Below are 19,889 nucleotides of genomic sequence, written 5' to 3'. Positions count from 1 at the left end.
TTTTTCATATGGGGGAGGAGAAAAACATCTCTCAGCACAGCACATCTATCATCTACCCACACCACCAATGAAAATAACCTCTTTCTATACCAAAAAAAAAGGCTGTGGACTTTCTCTTTACTGTTTTATAAAATTTACTTTTTTTTTTTTTTTGAAATTAATGTTTCATGATGCTTTACTGATAGTTGTGGAAATCCAAATGGTGTCTAGATAGAAAGCTGGTAAGCATCTATTTCAGCTTATTATCACAGGTTTTGGAGACTTCAGAAGCACTTACAAGGCTAAGTTCTTTGGATTTGGAGGAAGGAGTACTGCTGGAGGATGCAATTGATGCCGGACTAATTGGTGCATCTTTCTTCAGCAGTCGAGTCTTGTCCAAGCCATTCTCTCGTGGAGAGTGTGCTGGGCTCCCCCGGGGAGAGGAAGGATCCTAAACATCAGCAATGTGGATTAGCATAAAAACTTCATACTAGCCACTAGTGCTTGTCTTGAGCAATTCACACTTTGGAGTGAAGTTCTGTCATAAAGTGTGACATCTTTCTTCAGTTCTTAAGCATTTAGTTGGCAAAAATGTAAAATCAATATCAATAATGAAATAGTTTTAAAGCCTTAAAATTTGTTGCCATTAAACATGAAAAACTGTTTAAAATCTATGGATACTGAAAAATATTTAAAACCCATGGATATTGAAATAGGGAAATAAATCTATTTTTTTCAGTTGACAGACTGGGAAGGTTTAAGGCATTTGGCAGACCTGATAAAGCTCACAAAAGAAGTCTGGGCCACAGTGAAAGAAAACACAGATACCATTACAAACTGCATCCTATCTGCTGGGCTGGGCTGGCTTCAAAAATCTCAAGTAGACTTTTGGTGTGAATAAGAAACAAAAAAGTCCTTTGTAGAAATAAGTATTAGAGATGTGATTTGCATTCTAAAGAAAGACCTGACTGGACTTCCTTAGGCATTTCAGGCCCTCTTATGAAGGCAAAGGCTGTAATCTTATTTATACCCAATACACCCAGAAATCATTCAATACAAAACCAACCCCACCACTGCTAGCGTAAGGTACAAAAAACACAATTACGCATACCTCATTGGAAACGTCAACTACCAAGTTATCATCACTCTTTTCACCATCACTGTCCTGCAATGACAAATCACAGTGTGTAAAAATATATATTTAATATCCTGAAGTTTCTTAAGTACAAAGAAAAAAACAAGCTAATGAAATGCAAAGCTGCTCACAACTATGTAATATATCCTTTACTTTAATCAAATTTCATGGAGTAAAAATAAATGTAATATTTAGGTGCTTCTCCTTAATAGTTTTTCACAGCTACAGCATTCTTCCCAGTTTTCAGAACAGTGAATGAAGCCTGAGGATGAAAATCTTCACCCAAAGTTGTACTGCACGTTGGAGCCAAGCTATATTCCAGATTTCTCAAGTTCCAGCCTAATGCTCCTTCCTTGTCCCCCGCCTTTGAGGTGCTGTGTATCTGTATTATCAAAAATACTATTAATCATACTCACCCAAACCTTCTACCTATCACAGATGCACATAATAATAACATAGTAAAAACCTGACCGACAATTTAAAAATTAGTTATGCAGTAGGAAATTGGTGAAATTACTGAGGAACACTTAAGTTTAACAGTGCACAACATAAATGTTTTACTCACATAACGAGCTGCTATTTCCTTCTCTTCTGTTTTCTGTTTTTTACTCTCTGAAGAGTAATCTGTCGAATTTCTGTGCTTTTCCGCTGTTCTGAAACTGGCTGAGGGAGATACAGAAGAGCTCTGCAGTTAGAAAAGAGATGGCGAAAACACATCAGATGCTCATTCCAAACAGGGGTTTATTTGTCACATTCCCTCAATACAACTTAAGCCAATGAGGTGATTTAGAGCTGTTCTTATGGACAGCACTTTGTGTTTTAATCACTGCTAGCTACCCATCAAGTTTCTTCTGTTAAAAGTGCACTGCATTGGAAGAGATACATATAAAGGAGAACAATTTACATCACTGAATACTTGATACCTGTGGTGTCAACAGAATGAATGTAGAGCTACTTTGGACCATTTTAAGAGTACTGTACATTGGCCTGGTCTTGCCTTGTTTCCTGTACAAATATGCAGGGTTAAATCAATACTGACCTCCAAGAAGAGGGGTGTGTATGTGTGCATGCAGGAATCAAAACAAAAAGAACAAAGAAATCAAAACAAGAAGATGACTCAAGGTAAGTCAGACCTCAGCAAACATTTGAACGAAGATTTCTAGCAAAGGCCGAAGTAATCTTCTGAACTAACAATCTTGCAGCTGGAAAGAATAGGGGAAAACACCTAAACTGATTTTAATCCGTCTCCTTTTACAACTACCAGGTGTGTCTGCAGTAGACAGGAACACAACACAGTGGCTCACGGAGTCTCTTGTCATTCTGCGGCCCTCACTTAGCAATGATGGTTACAAGGCACATTTATGGGACAGGAGAGAAAGGAAGGTAATTTGTACTTTATGCACTTCTGCTCTACTCCTTTTAACAGGAAAGGTGACATTTATCAAGTCCTACCACATTTCCAGAGCTTGGTAGAACCTCTATCTTGGTATACAAACAAGGAAGTAATGAAAGATGCAAAGTTCCCTCTGGGATTGATTTTAACAGCAGCAGCAGCTTTTGGCCCTAATTCAAGAAAGCATTTAACCATGTGCTAAATTTTATCGCACACTGAAGTCAATGGTTGAACGTACATAAGTAAGGATGTGTTCAGGCACTTTACAGAATTGGAACTGACAGGAATGAAGATGAAAGTAATCCTCAGTCGAAACCCTGCTGACTGTTTCCATCTCTCTATCCTCCTTATATAAGGGATTCGGAGGAACAACAACTAATGAAGTCCTTACTACTGGATTTTAGACACTCCTGTTCATCTAGAAGCTCTCATCTGGGGGTTCTTTTTCCACATGCTATGACCAGTTGCTGTTCCTCATAAAGCTGTAGAATACAACACTCTGGTTTTGGGATTCTAAAGGAACACCTCCCTAGGTTTATTTTAATCACTGCCACCAGGAACGCAAAACCAAGAATTAGCATTTACATTGTGCAACTTGTCTTCCATTGCTGTTACTGCATTTCTTCTTTTCCTTAACTTATTACACCACAAACTTCTGGTAAGAATGAAAAACACTTAACCACGGAAGCGGAGCCATGATCATTGCCCAAGTCACGTAAGAGAACATTTCTCCTTGCTGGGACACTCAGAACTCTACTTCTCTAAAATTTCCAGTTCTTGTCAACAGTAGCTCAGATTAATGAGTGTAGAATTTGGAAAACAAAACAAAACAAAACAATTTTTGATTGGTGATCGTTATTTACCCTTTAAGTACACTGAGTGGAAATTAAAATTTCAGAACAATGACGGTGCCGAGCACAGCCTGTGCCTTTCCCATTTCCCTCTCTTCCTCCTTCCTGACAGTATACAATAGGTAGACAAGGATTTCCTATCTTGAGCAAGTACATCTTATAATGAGTTCACTGATCTAGCTTTAAAGTAGATCATTAATCAACTATTATACTGTAAATGACACAAATTAAAAATGTTATTGTTTGCTCTGAAAAGACAATGTACGTTAAGGCATTCAGAGGCAGTAGTGACAGTAGGCACAGGAACCCTTATAATAAAGGCCAAGTAGAAATACAGTATTAAATGAACTGATGGCTTGAAAGAATGTATTTGTTTACTGCAACAATATAGCATAGTCTTTTGCAAGAGATTTTAATAGCATACTCCTATTACATTTATATTCATTTACATTTTGGGAGGCAGTAGCTTGTAATGTGAATTCAATTCATTATTTCTCAAGTTCACCCTACAGAAAGCAAATTACTTTAAAACGAAGAAAAATAATCACCAGTAAACTACAAATTAGAGTGGTGTCTAAAGAATTAAAGCAAACTACTGCACTTATTTAAATAGAAATATTTATTTTCATAAATTTGAAACCATATAGTTTCATTTTTCACAATCTAGTTAGCTATGTGCTATAGATACCATTTTAATCTTTGATTTCACTGCTTAATAAAGTAATAAATTAAAGCTCCCTACTAGAATGATAAAGTAGTTAATTAGCAGTAGCACATAAAGGATGAGCACCACATTGGGCACTGGGGCAATGCGTAGTGCTTAATGGTTTTACTGCTTCAAAGATGGATCAGACTTGATACTGATATGAAAAGATGGTATCCCACCTGACACTAGTAGAAAAAATGGAGAAAACTAACTTAATGACAGCTGGTGGGAAGAGTGGGCAAATCAGTGGCGTGAAGAAAGCAGGAAGAATCTAATTTTCCAAACTGAAATTTGGCCACTGAACTTGGATTAACAGTATTTTACCTAAAGAGTCAATTACTACAGAACAAATTAAACATTCTCACTTAAAACTATTTCACCCCTTTTCTTGCATGGTGCCCCAGTTACCCAACAAATCAACACTCCTGCACCACCAGCTTCTTTTCTGTTCAGTATCTAATGCACATGCCACACAGAGATCTCTAACTTCATGGGATCTCTAGTACTGGTACTGACAGATCTAAATTTCTCTCTGATTAACAATGATACGTCAAGACCATAGCATGTCAGCTCAGCAAACAGCCAACAGGCTATGGTCTAGATCTTCACATGCACCTAACTCCTATTAACTTCAGTGTGTGAGGGACAACATTATGACCCATAACAAGTTCCTGCTAATTGTTTATCATCTTATCAACACCTGTAAGGATCTAGCTACAAATGAGAAATACCTAGACGTAACAATGTCTTCACGGTCTCCACTGATACCAAATTCCTATGTACAATCCTGTATCCACACACATCTTAGTTCTCATGTGTGCAAGCCTACATATATATTCCTAGAGAGATTCTTACATTTGTGAACTGTGCAAGGGAACCTCCATCAAAGCACACCACTTAGCTGTCAGACTCTGCCCTGTTCCTCAATTACAACATTGGTGCTCTTCTAACAGCTGCCTTTAAGAAACTGGAGTAGGATAGCTACTTAGAGAAATTAAGTGATTCAGCATTATACCTTGGCAGGCTGTAACTTAATGGGCCAGAGTCCTCATTTTAGTAACTATTAAAATTTATTGAGAAATAAAGACTTTTCGCACTGCTGTTTTCTTCAATAAAATGCATTCATCTACTAGAGAGAGAAGCATTTTCCTACTAATCAACTTAGAGTTTGCTCACATATAATAATTAGATCAAATACAAAAAACAATATTCTTTGGTAAAAGTGGGTTACACCTAGTTTCCATTTTAACAAAATGTACCAGTTATTCATTTTTCTGCTTAGGTAGGACATTTTTATTGATGTTAAATACATCACAAAATGCTGATCAAAAAAAAATATATATTTAACAGATACATTTATAGAAAGGCTGAGCACATTGCCTTGTTCATGTAGTTTGCTTAAGAAGTGAATCTGTTTCTAGTGCTGGATCCACACTATCTGTTGCACTAGACCATAAAGCATGACACGTTATACTTCACTGTGTATTTTGGGCAGTGCTGAGCACAGTGCTAAACAAGAAGATCACCCATCATGAAGGCCATTTGGAGTTTCATAAAGCAGTCCATTTTCTCTCCAATGCTTGCAGGGTGCTGCTCCTGGTGGAGTATCAGTGCCACATAGTAACAAATTAAACGATCATAAAGAGGGCAATATAAGCCTCTTACAGAGCCGTAAAATTCTCGCCGGTAACAAGGCAAACATCTGCGTGCTCACTGTCTACTTGGGATAATTAATACTTCAGACTGCTTAGAAAAAAAAAAAATCAGAGGAATCACAATCACCATTTTAACCCCAGCTTCCACTGGAAGTTCCTTGCATTAACACAGATGACTCATGCTGCAACACAGCAGAAAAAAAATCAATATGGTCAGATTGTGCAGCCTTCCAACTTCTCTCAAATCCTGTAAGCCCCAACTCCCCATATGCTAGCTCTTGCAGATGAAGACCTGGCTTGAGCAGACTAAGTGATAATTAAATGGAATAAGTGCTAAAAGTAATGACTAGAGATGACAGGATGAAAAGCCCTCCCACATGATAAAGCTGGTAACTCTATAAAGCATTCATGAATATGACCATTCCCCAGCGTACCCTTACCGCTATGCCAAAATGATGTATTTGGAGTGTAATAATTAAAACAATAATTCCCAACAAAGTGGGAATTATGAGATAATTGACCATCCTGAAGTATTAAGCAAACTGCAGTAAAAGCCAAGGATGCTCAATGCTAAGGTCAATTACAGTATAATTATCTGAATGACATTATTGCTGTTATAAAGTCTGTTGAAAGTATAAAAGAAACTATAAAAATGGATACAGCATGCATCACAGTCCAGGGACGACCGGACAGTAATGATGCTTGGTTGGATGGTTGGCACCAATTTTGTATGTGGGCATACAACCGCCACAGACCACCTGCAGGCACTGCTCCAGGCCTGGGCAGGCACTCGCTGCTGCTCCGTCCCTCCAGCCTCCCCAGCACCCTGGGCTGCTGCACAGAAGCCACCTGAGACCTCCTACCCCCTTCAGAAACCACCAGCAGACCTCCTATCTGGGTTTGTCTCACCCGACCCTCTGAAACTGCTGGTGACCATCCTGCCTCTGCTGCCTCTCATAACAGCAGGCTTCAGATAATCTGTGTGAAAAGGGCTTTCTTTTTTCTGTTTCAGATTCAATCTTCCCACTCATTTTCTCATGTCCCCTAGATCTAGGGCTGCAGTTGTTGGTGAACACAGCCTGGCATTACCTGCTATCTTGTGGTTTTACACATCATCACTCAGCCGTCTTCTCCCCAGACTGAAGAGGTTCTGCCTTCCCAGCCTTCCCTTATCAGACAGGCTGCTCCATCCTGCTGGTTGTTTCAGCTGCCTTTCCCTGTACCTCCTCCATTTTGTCTCCCTTGAGACATGGAACCAGGAATCACACACAGAACCTTGGCACCAGTCACCAGACACAGAGCGATGACACTTTCTCTTTAGGATATGGCCTGCACCAGCCCAAGCCCAGGCAGGAATTGTCACCATGCTGCCATCCCTCAGGTGGTGGAAGAAAACCCCACTGGCTACCACGTTTCCTACAAAGGCCTGCACAAATCACACGCCGCCCCACTGAGCTCCGGAGATGCGTGTGTGGAAGAGGCAAACAGCTTCAAGGAGCCCTCTTGCCTCTTCCGTGAAATGGTGAAGCAAGTCGCCCAGCCTTCACCTCCGCTCCTCTTTTTAGAGGCAGGTAATGAAAACCGTCTGGAGCAGGCTGCCAGGGCCATGTCACACACCCATGGAGAAAAACTGCAACTAAGCTCCCACATATCAAACGTTCTTCATGGCTCCAGCTATAAGGGAACACCCATCTGTTTAAAAAAAATGCATTCATTTACATACTTCTGTACGCACATGTACATTACTTCCATTAAATTGAGGGAGATGGTGTGAAATACCGTGGGCTGCTCTGTAGGTACCGTATGGTGTTGTTTGTACAGGGGCTATGTTCCTAAGGTCACCCACACCTCCACTGCTACTACAGCTTTTTGCTCTTATTATCACTATTACTACATCCCAGTATCCATGCCAGCTTCACTGAATTTCTGCTATTTGCATTATTTTAACAACATCCTCTCTTTGCTGTCCTCATTTAGGCAACTGGCTTTTCCTTATCCCATTATGTATACACGTTACATTGTGATCACACTGATACAGCCCAGAATAGGCTCATCAAATGAGGAGAGACCCAAGTATTGTTCCCCACATATATCACCAGTCACAACAAACATTTTAAATATTTCCTGCTGTTTCCAATGTATTTCTCTAGTTACCCAAACTGAAACCCAAAACCTAGTCTGCCACATCAATATCAAGCTGTGTTTTTTGTCTCACTCACTGCCTTTTCCCTGTATCTGCGTTTTCAGATACCACAGTCTCAGTAATCTTTAGTGAAAAATGCTACTAACTAGCTAAGAAAGACACAGAACAAAGCTGTTTTTAATATCACATGACCCTGCTTGAGCTAACTGAATTGAGCTTAGTAATCAAGGGTGTGATAATTATTTTTAATACAAACTATGATTAAGATGCAAACTTTGAAGTTTTATATAGCATTTTTACCCACTAATTAACTTCACTAATTGCAAAATTAATGAAGTTAATTAGTGGATAAGGGTGTCATAAAAAAACATCAAAGTCTAGATGTGCAGTGCTGCTGTAAGAGCAACAAAATGGCCGTAAAAAAAAGCCCACAGTAAAAGGAACGTGTGGGCTCAGCAGTTCATCTTCGAAAGACAAGTGTTCTCAGAAGTTTTACATGAATAAAAATATAGATATGTATATCCATTATGCATATGAGCTTGTAATTTCTTTAAACATAACCATGCAACTGTTTACATGGGTGATCTGCCTGCCCTGCTGGTACCACTGTGATTTCTAATCTAACCTAATCAAAAGCACCAAAGTCTAGGTGTTACAAAATGGGTGATAAAACGAACGATAAACCACTACAGCATGGATGTTAATTCTAGTCATGTATTTTAACATACACTTATCAATTTGCTATGAACTGAGCCGGCCACACAGGAGAAATTGGAGATACCCAGCAATTTTGACATGTAATCCTGTCAGCGTGTGCTGCTGTTTCTCCGGTCCCTCCTGGTGTACAGGCACACAGTGGTGGCAGGAAAAGGAGGTGTTTAAAGCAATGGTGAGGGCTGCTGGCTAGCCTTTCACAGATGGATTTTTGCAATAAATCCTTTAAAATACAGCTTCTCCAGTAATCACTGGCTGAGGGACATAACACACATAAGGCCTAATCACTTCTGACACTGTGAGGGTCAAAGGATGGAGAGAAGAACCAATGCGGCTTAAGTACAAGCAGTGAAGTAGTAGAGGAGCATAGCTGTGAGGCAAAAAGGAAAGACAGGTTTAGGTTAAAGTATATCTTAGCACAAGCACATGAAGGTAGTGAAATCAAGGAGTGTGGCAAGAATAACAAGCATCCTTTGGTAAGCAAGATGGTTTGAACAAAGGACCTGGTTTCAGCAGGGAACAAAAGAAAAAGAAACAGACGGGGCAGGAAAAGGAGTTAAACACTTCTGATAGGTTTACAGAAGCTTCAAAGTTCACAGATTACATTTACCATCAAGCCCACTCTTGTCCACATCTGCCAACTCGTAAATATTGAATTTAATTGATGGTAACACAACCCAGGCATTGTCAAACATTCTCCCCTTTAATCCGCAAAGCAATTCACCTGATCCATTTCCCACTTGCTGTCCCTCAGTTCAGTCTCCTCCCTTTTGAACAGATCCCAAACCAAGTCCATGGGCTTCAGCACACGGAAGAGCAGGTGATTTGGACAGAATGAAAAGATTTACCAGAAGGTGTTAACATATAAATTACAACTGGTACAGGGAATACAGAGGGTGAGAGCCCCAGGGCATATGCAAGATGCAAAGGAATTCTGTCCTTAATGATGCCAGAACAGATAAATACTCCTGAAAAAACAAGGTGTGCAAGTGCAGAAATGCTACCTGACAGAGAAAATTCTGCTGCTGGCATATTGGAAAATAAATGCCAAAATCTGGGACAAGCCTGCATATCAGTCATCACAGCGTACAGAATCCTAAACGTTATTTTAACCAAAATCAGAGACACTGAAACAGAGGGGTCAAAGACCAGTGAGTTACAGAGATTCAGAACGACTGAGGGTAAATACAATCATCTCTGGAAATCTGAGGAACAGAGCTGTGCCAAGGAAACACAGAACTACAGCTCTGCTCTCCTCAAATATTTATTTGGGGTTCCAATTACTGATCTCTCATGCTATTTCCTTCACCAGAGACCTGAAACAGTTTGAGCAGCTCTAGCAAAATAGAGGCAGAAAGAGAGAGGAGAGTGTTGGGAGTTAACTAGAGAGAACAAGCAAGGGAGAGCACGCAATCACAGGATAAGAGAAAAAGCTCAACCAGCCAGAGCATTCAATGCAGCAATTTAATTGTGGGCTCACCACCATGAAACAGAGAGAGACAGATAACCACCAGCCTGCATTACAGGCTTTGATTCAGCAGCATGCCACAATGCGAGGAAAAGCAGCGGCGCTCTGTGAGCATTCTTCAAAAGCCGGTGACGGATGCACACAGAAAATTCCCAACATCCAACATATCTCTAGAATATTAACACTAATTACATTTCCATAGCAGCTGAATCTAAACAGAGCACACATGGTAATTTGGTTAGTTTTAGAACAGTAAGAAAACACTAAAGACGGAATGTTTTATGGTATCCATTAAAGGCCTATGTCAGTATGCTTTATACTTCGTTAAAAAAATATCTATAAGAATCAAGAAATCCCTCTGAAGAACAGCTGGCCCTTTTCTCAGGCTGAGTACAAAAGTAAAACTGTTATCCTTTCACTTTGCACAGTAATTAAAATGGACTGTACGGCACTGAGCCAAGCTGAACACGAACACTTCCCCGCAGTGGCTCAAGCCACGGGGGTTATAAAAAATATCGTCAGTACTAGCAACAGAGGTCAGGAGGTAAAAATACACACACATACACCCCCCAAATTTTCCATGTTAAAGTAATAACAACCAGATTTTAAGGTTTACCTTCTCTGGGGATAGCTAAGTGGATTCACTTTTCATGTGACAGGTCCTAACAACTTTCTCCAGGGATTTACGTCCCCTATCTAATTCTTCACTTTGACCGGAAGGATATAACCTGGCACTAATTAGCCTTTTTTGTTGCTGTAAAACCACAGAGATCATGTCTGAAGGCAGTCTCGTGGGACATTCCATTTAGCTGCTTTCAGCAGACATTCAGATCAGATACTTTGCCCCAGTGCCCCACATTTTTACTTTTGGTTACATCTAACACAGGTTATATCCATGGCAAAAGCATCAATTTGCATTTTCACATTTCTGTTCCTTTCCAATGTATCCATACATATAAATTCTTCAGAGGAAAACATGTTCTTTTTTTTTTTTTTTTCTTTCTGCCTGTCTCAAAAGTTGCTTTGCTGCAGAGATGACCTAGGAGATGACAAGAAAACAATGCAAATGATTGTTTTTACTGAATACTTCGAAGGCTTCAAATACTAACGATCTTTTTCCACACTTCCTAACTTGATCCATCTCTTCCCCTTATTTTTAATCCTATTTTTTCCTGATTTGATAGGAAGTTATGGAGGATACCAAGATTATAAAAAGCACCCTATATTTCAATAGAAACATTATGTTTACTTCCACATTGCTTCAATCAGCAGCAAAGCATTCATGTTTATCTCGGATATTAAATCAGAGACTGGCAATTTGCTCACTCATCTCTTCCTGTGTCAGATCTTATGTTGCTTTTGAAGACCAAATATACTTCAGCCTTTTCTAGTCTCCTCCATGACTGAGGAAACCAGAGCCACTGCTACTCCTCCATGAAAACAGAATTCATTATCCAACCAGTGCAGGTAAATAAAACATGTTTGGGTGCTACGAAGTATTGGAAAATTGCAGTTCATGGTGATTCTGAAGAAAAGCATTTTCTCAAACATCTAAAAAAATATTTTCCAGAAAGAAATCTTTGAGCACTACCATTCACCTCCCTGCCCACATAACATCCAAGACCAGTATCTTTGCCTCACTTCATTTACACTCACCTACTTGTGTTCCCAAGACCCTTGTTCAGGAAATTATCCTATTTCCTATTCAGGAAAACACTCAAGCAGTTGCCAGATTTGAGGCACACACTTTGATCTCAGAGAAGTCACAAGGCAGATAAAGAAATCAGAAGAATGTACATATGTGCTGAACTTTGGATGCCTACTGTGTGCTACCCTGACTCAGGACCTCAGCTGGTTGCAAAAATAATTGTGCCCAAACTTATTTTTCAAATCAAGGATTATGGTAAGTGGAACGGATAGAAGAGTGGTAGGAACACAGATCCTGCAGTCAGCCTTAAAGCAGTTACATCAGTATATAATAGCACATTACATGTACAACACCTACTTTGAAGACTGAGAAAATAAAACACACAGTCCTTCTGCCAGATTTTTAGATGCATTACAGCTCCTGAACATCCTAGAGCTTTGCCAAGAGAAGCAGCAGTAGCTTTTATTTTTCTGGTCTTTTCATTATTTATATTAGACAGGTCATGCTGTTAATTTTTTAAAACGTTAAAAGCACAATCAAATACTAACTTCAGGCTAGCTGGAAATGTTTTGATGTCAGCAATGAGCAGCCAATACATTTTTAATTCAGGTTATAGGAGAGGAAAAGCAAAAATCTCCCTCTTGTACTCCCTACACACTCTGCCAAGTAGTTAAGTGTGATAACTGGCATGCACACATATGACCTTCTGTTCAATTCAAATGAGTTATCTCAGATAATTTGTGAAGACTGTTCTCTCTCATTTAAGTTCTTCATAGTAAGATCCATCTTCCCCTTTGCTTTTGTTAAGGGAAGGCTACAGTAATCCCCCTAAAACAGCATCCTGGCAAACACTCCTTAAATTATGTAATTCACTAGGTTCAACTCTACTGTTACAATCATTTTCAAGGAAGATGTGTATAATACATTACCATTATAGCTATACAATCCTGAGTTGAATTTTCCTTGGCTGAATTCCTAACATTTTAATGCTGAAATTGATCTGTTTTAAAAACATCATGTGAAAGGTTTTTTAAATACCATACATGCTCAAGCTCTTTATTTTAAATGGTTTAGAAATGAGCTGGTAGAAATACGGGGGGGGGGGGGGGGGCGGGAATCTTGTGTTCTCTAATCTAGCATTAAGTACATTTTAAAGAACAACAGGCATGTTTCCAAACAAAGTATTGCAGTGTACAAATTACCCAGCAGGGATGGAGACAATACCTATGGTGTGGCTTTAGATCTGCAAAGAAGTTGTCATTTCATCAAGGTTGTCTAGGAAACCATTTTTAAAATTTATTTAGAAAACAAAAAGAGTTTATTTCCATTTGGGATGCTTATAGAAAAGCTGGCTAGTAACAAGTTTATTAAAATGACAAGTTCAAGGTACTTTCCTTGTTGACTGTAAATAACCACCCTGTGAGCCAATTAAGAACATGGAGATCAAAGGCCCAAGCAATGCTATAAAACAACGAGTCAGTGTTAAGAGAAAGCTTCCTCAAGCTACCTTCAATACAGGAAATTTCCTCTACCCACCATTCACTCTCCTAATGCAACAGCAAAGATAAACCTTTTTCAGTTTGCTGTGGAGTAGGTAAAAAGCTTACACCTACATGTTACTGGACACCCAAGCAAGTGGCTTGATTTTATGCACAGTCAGGGACTGTTTTAGCTATTAAGACGGATCCAGATGAGACTCCAAGCAGCTAGATGGTGAGAAGGCAAGAAAAAGGGTTGGGGAGGTGTATTAGGATGCCTGCCTCTAATTTGCAAAATGGGTTTCTCAGTTGGGAAGTGTTATTAGATCCCAGATTGCAGCAGTTTGTCAGTGCATTTGTTCTCCTTAGTAGCTGCCAAGACCGTGACTTTTTGAGGCAGAAGTCAGCATTGCTAGCAACCTGTCTCCCAGTGCAAGACTTGACTATTATTATGATGATCTCTGCACACATCAGATTCAAATTTGACATCAATGTAGGGCACGCTTGTCCTGATGAGTGAGTGGGGTCTTTTCACCGTGTGCACAGAGAACTGCCAGCAAGTCTCTCACTAGAATTTAAGAAGCTGAATTGTAAGTCACACTGCTGTTACTGACCGACATCTGGGCTGCCTGATCAAGAGTGTACTCTGCTTCCTTGAAACACCACCTTGCTTATTCCTAGACACAGCTACATCCTCCCCTAGGTTAGAGAAAATCTTGAATTTTCATTAGTGCTTCCTGTAATTAGGGGACAGATGCTGAAAGCGCTGAGTCCATTCCCCTCGATTTCCACATTACTGGGTGGAAGTTAGGGAAGGGCTTTTAGCATTGTTGTGGCCAGTGAGATCGTCAGACTGTGCATTGCACGCAGACTTTAGTTTTGACAGTAAATGTAAATTTCCATTTAAAGACACCTAGAGCACCAGATGGAGCCCTTACAGTGAGAAAGTGTAACAAGCTCTTTCACAGCAGGCGTAATTGTATCCAGAGCTCCAGCCCGCAGATGGAAATCCTTCTTCTCTGCCTACACCATCTCCCCACAGAGCGCTTTCACTACCGCCAAAAATCACATTCCCATACCCACCTGTGGGGCTGCTCCCTCTGCATACATGCCAGAGGACACGGGGGAGCGCCTAGGAGCCCCTCAGCACCCCACGTTAGCCGCGGGTCTCAGTGGCATGCTGCACGGCATGGTGATCGACTGCTGAGTGGGTGGGTTAGGTGAGGGGGACGTGGCAGGCATGCTCCCCGTGCTGTGGCTCTCCCAGCAGTGCAAGGGGGTTCCCCTGATTCTGCCACATCTACAGCCCCCAGCACTACAGACGGATCTGCTCCACACAAAAACAGCAATGTGATCAAACCCTGAGGAAGGATGAGAGTTCAGCTAAAGCTTCTCCTCTGAAAAAATGTATGGAGACTAAGTACTAGGCTGAAACAGGTATTAGCCCTGAAGGACTGAGCTGGCAAACTTAACCCACAAGAGCTACCATCAGAAAGCATCATCTATACATTTGCCCTGAATAGGACTCAAATGCACTGAGAGATTGAAAGGGAGGAAGGATCAAAAATCGTGTTTATATTTGGGAAATGTAGGTTCAGTAGTCTGCTCTTTTATCTGATTGTGTGAAGTCAATTAAGCCTCTTCATGTCTCAGTTCATTATCTATAAGATAGGGATAATTTCAGAAGCCTAGAGAGCCTTTCTTTTCTTTATAGGGTTGGTGAGAGGATTAATGTGTTGAAGATTTGGAGGTACTTCAGTATTATGGGGATGGATCCATTAAGTACCTGAGACTGAAATGGACAAATAAGGGTGGAGAAGAAAAAAATATTCCTTGAATCAGCAAAAATACAATCACAGCAATCCAAATACTGTAACAGAGTGGCTATACTCCAGTAACTAATATGTCTACAAATAGTAATTTTAGCCTTGTCTTAATTTGCATAAATCCATATCACACAAACATATGAAATGTAAAAGAGGAAACACTTCTGCATTGTTTATAAGTCTGCCATCAGCAGAACTCAGAGAGGCTAAAACCGCTACATCTGAGAAGTAACTAAGTACCAAAGAACAACATTTCAGAGATTGTTTTTTTATTATTATTATTGTTGATGATTTTGTTTGTTGTTGTTGTTGTAGTTTGTTTGTTTTCTGAATTACCCATGGGTAATAGAATTAAACAGGAAATCTGCTATCTACAGGCTTGTCTTTGAAATGATTTTTCTCAAATTAAACTTATGCATTTGAAATGTGAACAAAGCCAAACCTGCAGCTGCCTAATAAACTCAGATCTGTACTTCAAAATGCATAAGGCCATCTCAAAGACAGCCAGATGTCAGATGAACCTCTCTGATTTCGCAGAGCCAGTCTTCCCATCATCACTTGTTTTACTATCGCCTACTAAGTATGCAGCCATATCCTGCTTTCTGCTACACAGTGTTTGCAATTACAGCACTCCATCAATATAAAAAACAAACAAACAGGGTGTGTGCTTATCTGATTAAAATCCAATGTAAATTATATGCAAAATAGGTGCAGCCCACTGGCTTATGGCAACTTGCCAATAAAGACCTTCTGTGCTGAAGGCTTGTGCATCACTGATTTAGGGCGTCATCTCTCTGTTATTCTTATTCTGTCTCATTATTTTACACTTTCCTATGCTCTATTTTTAATGTCCTCTCCCAACTCTGCTCTTATTTCTATCTGGATGCTGGCACTCTGCTTTCTTACCGTCTGATGCCAGTCTATGAAAAAAATCTTGCACTGTAACACGTAATCACTTTGTAATTTGGGTGAGTCCAAATCCATTCTCAACCTATGTAGTACACCACTCATCTCCCTTCGTCTTGCTGCTGTAATCATTCACAACTATTGTTACTCCCATGCAAATTCTTTCCAGAAGCACTTTCCTGCTTCCAGGTCTTGGCTTCCCAAAACTTGTGCTTTCTCCTGGTAAAGCACAGCTTGGGGCCATTCTTACAGGTCCGTGAGCAAAGCAGATTAGCCCAAAGAGCTAACTCTCTGTAACCAAGTACAGGGGAAAGTGCATTTCACATGAAATCAGAAAACTATCCAAGCTTGATTAAAAAGCACCCAGGCAATGCTGTAGAACATTCATGAGTTATTTCTTCTGAATTCTCGCATAATTTAGATGACTCAAAACTGGATTTCCCAAATGCTGTGCAGAGATGATTATGGGATATATTTGTTTTGATTGGGCTTTAAGTCTCTATTTTTCAGAGATTTCTCACTTTTCCTTCATTCAGGGTTGAAATTTGCTATGAGAATTTCTTTAGTCCCCTGTGAATTCTTAAGGGTATTCCCTAAAGAGAGAGACAAAAAGAATTGGGGATTCATCATGCACAAGCTGATATTTACAGTAACACCACTCCCAGTACATGCCTGCTGGAAATAGCTTGATATTTCTTCACTTTCTTTTAATATTTGTAGGATTAATAACAAATTCAGGCCCTGATCCCACAGTATTTAACATCTGGGCAAAACACTCCTTGCTGACGTCCACAGGGCTCTGGTTTGGCACAACAAACACACTGCAAGTTACAAAAAAAAAAACAAAAAAAAAACACTCAGCAATGGCAGCAGTAAAAGGCAATTTCTTCCTTATCTCTTTTTGTGCTTCCCTCCTTTTGTTGCTGTGAAGAGGCTTGGAACAATATGGCAACCATAACAAAGGGGAATAAAGAAAACACTCATGGATGATTGCGCAAAGTGGGTCCATAAATGCCACGATTACCTTGCTACTACGGCATTTGGTTTTAGGACAACTTGAAGCTGCACGAAGGCAGGCAACAAAAAATACCTGCATATGACAACTTTGGTGCTCCAAACCATCAGGGTGCCTCAAATACCACTGGGCACGCACACTGCAGCAGAAGCAAGGAAGACCTTTGTGTGCCTTCAGACAGCTGTAAAAAACTGCATTTTCTGCTCTCATCATAGTGGCATCTTCACCTCTGTGAACTCTATTTGCCACTTTCCAGTTGACCTGCACAATACTCAGAGGTTGATTGTTACAAGAAAACTGTAGCTGCAATAACAAATATGAAGCATCTCTCCTGCTAAGTGGTAAGACCTTCCAGATCATACATTAACTTCCTCCATGACCAGCCACGGTAACCATATTTCACAATGCATTAAATGCATTAAGGGTCCCATGCAAACAATGCGCAGGCACAAAGCTCAGAGCCAGAGACAGCTAGAATGAACTTGCACCTCTTCCAGGGCCGAAACGGCCTTTTCAGCAAAGATATCCTAAAGTAACTCTATTCTTCTCCCTCTATTTTCTGCCATCCGTCATGAAAGACTTGAAAAGAAAGGACAGCTGACAAAAAAAGAAGTGGCAAAACCGTGAGTCAGACAGAGGTAAAAAGGTTAGACTCTGGGAGCCAGAAACCACAAGGATAGGCCTCTTAGACACGTATTTTTAAACGCTTCCTTTCGCTCTCCTTCCTCTCTTCCTGAAAGACTAAATGCAAAATGAAATCATCTTACAGAAGGACAGCCGCTTCCCCCCTGTGCTCAATCATTCCAGTCACACTATGTTGTCCAGTAACCTGCATTGATAATTCCTCATGAATAAAATGCCAACATTATCATCCTCAGCTATGTTGTTGACATGCTTTTGCTATTTCACTAAAAATACCATTAATTTTCTGGCTTCACAACAGCTGAGCTACTCCCCATTTGAATATACAAAAGAGTATTTTGTTTAAACCAAATTAAAAGCGTTCCAGTAAATGACTTCAATTTTGCTGGCTATACTACTTCAGTGTATACTGCTCTATTTAATCCCCTCTTTTCCCAACTCTACCCCTTCTACCTCCCCCTCCTTTTCTTTCCTTTTTTTTTTTTCCCCATCCCTTTTTATACTTAATCCTTTCATGCCAGGAACTGGATTTGCCCAGCAAGACATCCACAGTCAGAAAGAGCTTCAGAAATGTGGTGCCAAAGAGTTAAGGCGATGGTGAAATTGCCTCTGCTCTGTTTTTATTCACCTGTGTTTGCCAAAACATATTTAGCAGGGAGTAAAGGAAGCAGAAGGGGAGGGGGGAGCACACAAACACTGAACACACCTTCCATTTCCCATCCTGATAAGTGTCGACATTCCCCATTTAAGTCAGAATGAAAACCACCATTACTGCCAAGCCCTCCTGGCATCTCAACACTTTATTTGTTCCCATTTGTATCTAATGCTTTTGTCAACAGTTCAACAAAAGTCAAAGCAAACAACCCACTACAAACACTGGGGGTAACAGCAACAAGCATGAATCCTTCACAATTATCCAGCCCAGCTGCTCAGTGCCTGTCCAGGCTGCTTTCATTTACAACAGTGTCAACAAAAGGCTGAAACCCAATAACTAGGTGGGTCAATACTACCACTGTAAACCCTCCAGAGAAGGAAATGCTGTTCTCCTGCTTTACTGCTTCAGCAAACATGCAGAATAATTCAGTTAGGTAGACAAGTGCTTGCCTAATCATTTGTTGTCTGAATTATTCAAGGCTTTCCCCGTAAACTACTAAATGATGGCTCTTCAAATATTTCCCAGGAACTACCAGATGTCCGACAGGAGAAAAGGAAACATTAAGCAAATTCTGACACAGCAGAGGACAATGGCAACCTATGATCCTGAAAAGCATAGTGTTCAGAGGATTAATGACTTCCTATGCGTTGTTTCTGGTGTTACTGTATAGAAAGCAAACAAGTTTTTAAAATACAAGTGTTAGGTACACATCAGTCTATTAGTTGCCTGATCTTAATACGGCATAATCAAGGCTGCTGCCTACAATTTTTCTTCCTCTTTTTTCAAGTGTAAATTGTAAAAGAGCCCTCTCCAGAGAATATGTAATACGTGAATAAAAATAAGCACAGCCATTAGTAAGGTGGACACAGGCAACGTGCGTTTATTCCCACATCTCTCTCTCCACTGCTCATTTGATCTCTTCCTAATCACCCACCTCAGTGTTTCTTTCTCCTCAGTTATCAGGCAAATGTTCACGTGCTTTTCTCCAGAGGTTTCACGAGGGTTCATATTTACACTTTCAAAGAGCAGCATAAACCAGTGTTACAAGGCAGAATGTTTAAGTGGTATTTCATTTTTTCCCTCAGTTGTCTCTTCAGTGCAGGGAACAGCCACCTTCAGAACATGCATTTCCTTGGTTATGTTGGCTTTGGCCATAACCACATAACTGCGTTAACATACTGTTTTTAAACTTCAAGAAAATGTTAGTTAACAAGTATTGGTGCTTATTTTGATTTAATCTTATGTTTGGCACCACTAAGCCTAGATAAGAGCAACTGCTTCATCTACGACCAGTTTACATATACATCACAGTGTAGTGTTGGACGGATACATATTTTGAGCCAGAACACACTATCAAATACATTTATAAATATTTTATTTTTGACATCCACAGTAGCAATCGTGCATGCTGAATATCTAGTATTCCAAAGAGAATCCCTGGCAGTTTTAAGACTTAGCAAAACAGCAAGAGAAATTCTGTCTGTATGTCAAATTAAAGCACATATTTTTGTTTTTATAATTAAAATCTGTAACATATTTTGTTTGTAAAACAGTTTTAGAGTGATTGCACTGTAACAATCTCTGGAGTTCTGTGTTGTCAACACAAAAACCTTTTTCAGTCAAAAAAAAATTTCATCCCATTCCTGTCCAAAACAATTATGAAACACTCATCTAG

At 40.0% G+C, this 19,889-nt stretch overlaps 1 protein-coding gene across 2 annotated transcripts in view; it reads right to left on the bottom strand.

Annotated features, from left to right (window-relative positions):
- TLE4 (TLE family member 4, transcriptional corepressor) overlaps window positions 1-19,889 on the bottom strand; it is a 97,174-nt gene that overhangs the window by 12,747 nt on the left and 64,538 nt on the right. For both annotated transcript variants that reach the window (XM_032206383.1, XM_032206384.1), the window contains exons 9-11: window positions 1,680-1,799; window positions 1,091-1,144; window positions 278-430 (exon numbers count right to left, since the gene is read on the bottom strand). In XM_032206383.1, coding sequence (XP_032062274.1) covers window positions 278-430; window positions 1,091-1,144; window positions 1,680-1,799 — 327 coding nt within the window. The remainder of the gene's footprint in view (window positions 1-277; window positions 431-1,090; window positions 1,145-1,679; window positions 1,800-19,889) is intronic.

The sequence above is a fragment of the Aythya fuligula genome, chromosome Z (assembly GCF_009819795.1).
Source record: "Aythya fuligula isolate bAytFul2 chromosome Z, bAytFul2.pri, whole genome shotgun sequence".
NCBI classification, from domain to species: Eukaryota; Metazoa; Chordata; class Aves; order Anseriformes; family Anatidae; genus Aythya; species Aythya fuligula.
This window is presented reverse-complemented; position numbering and strand designations above follow the sequence as displayed.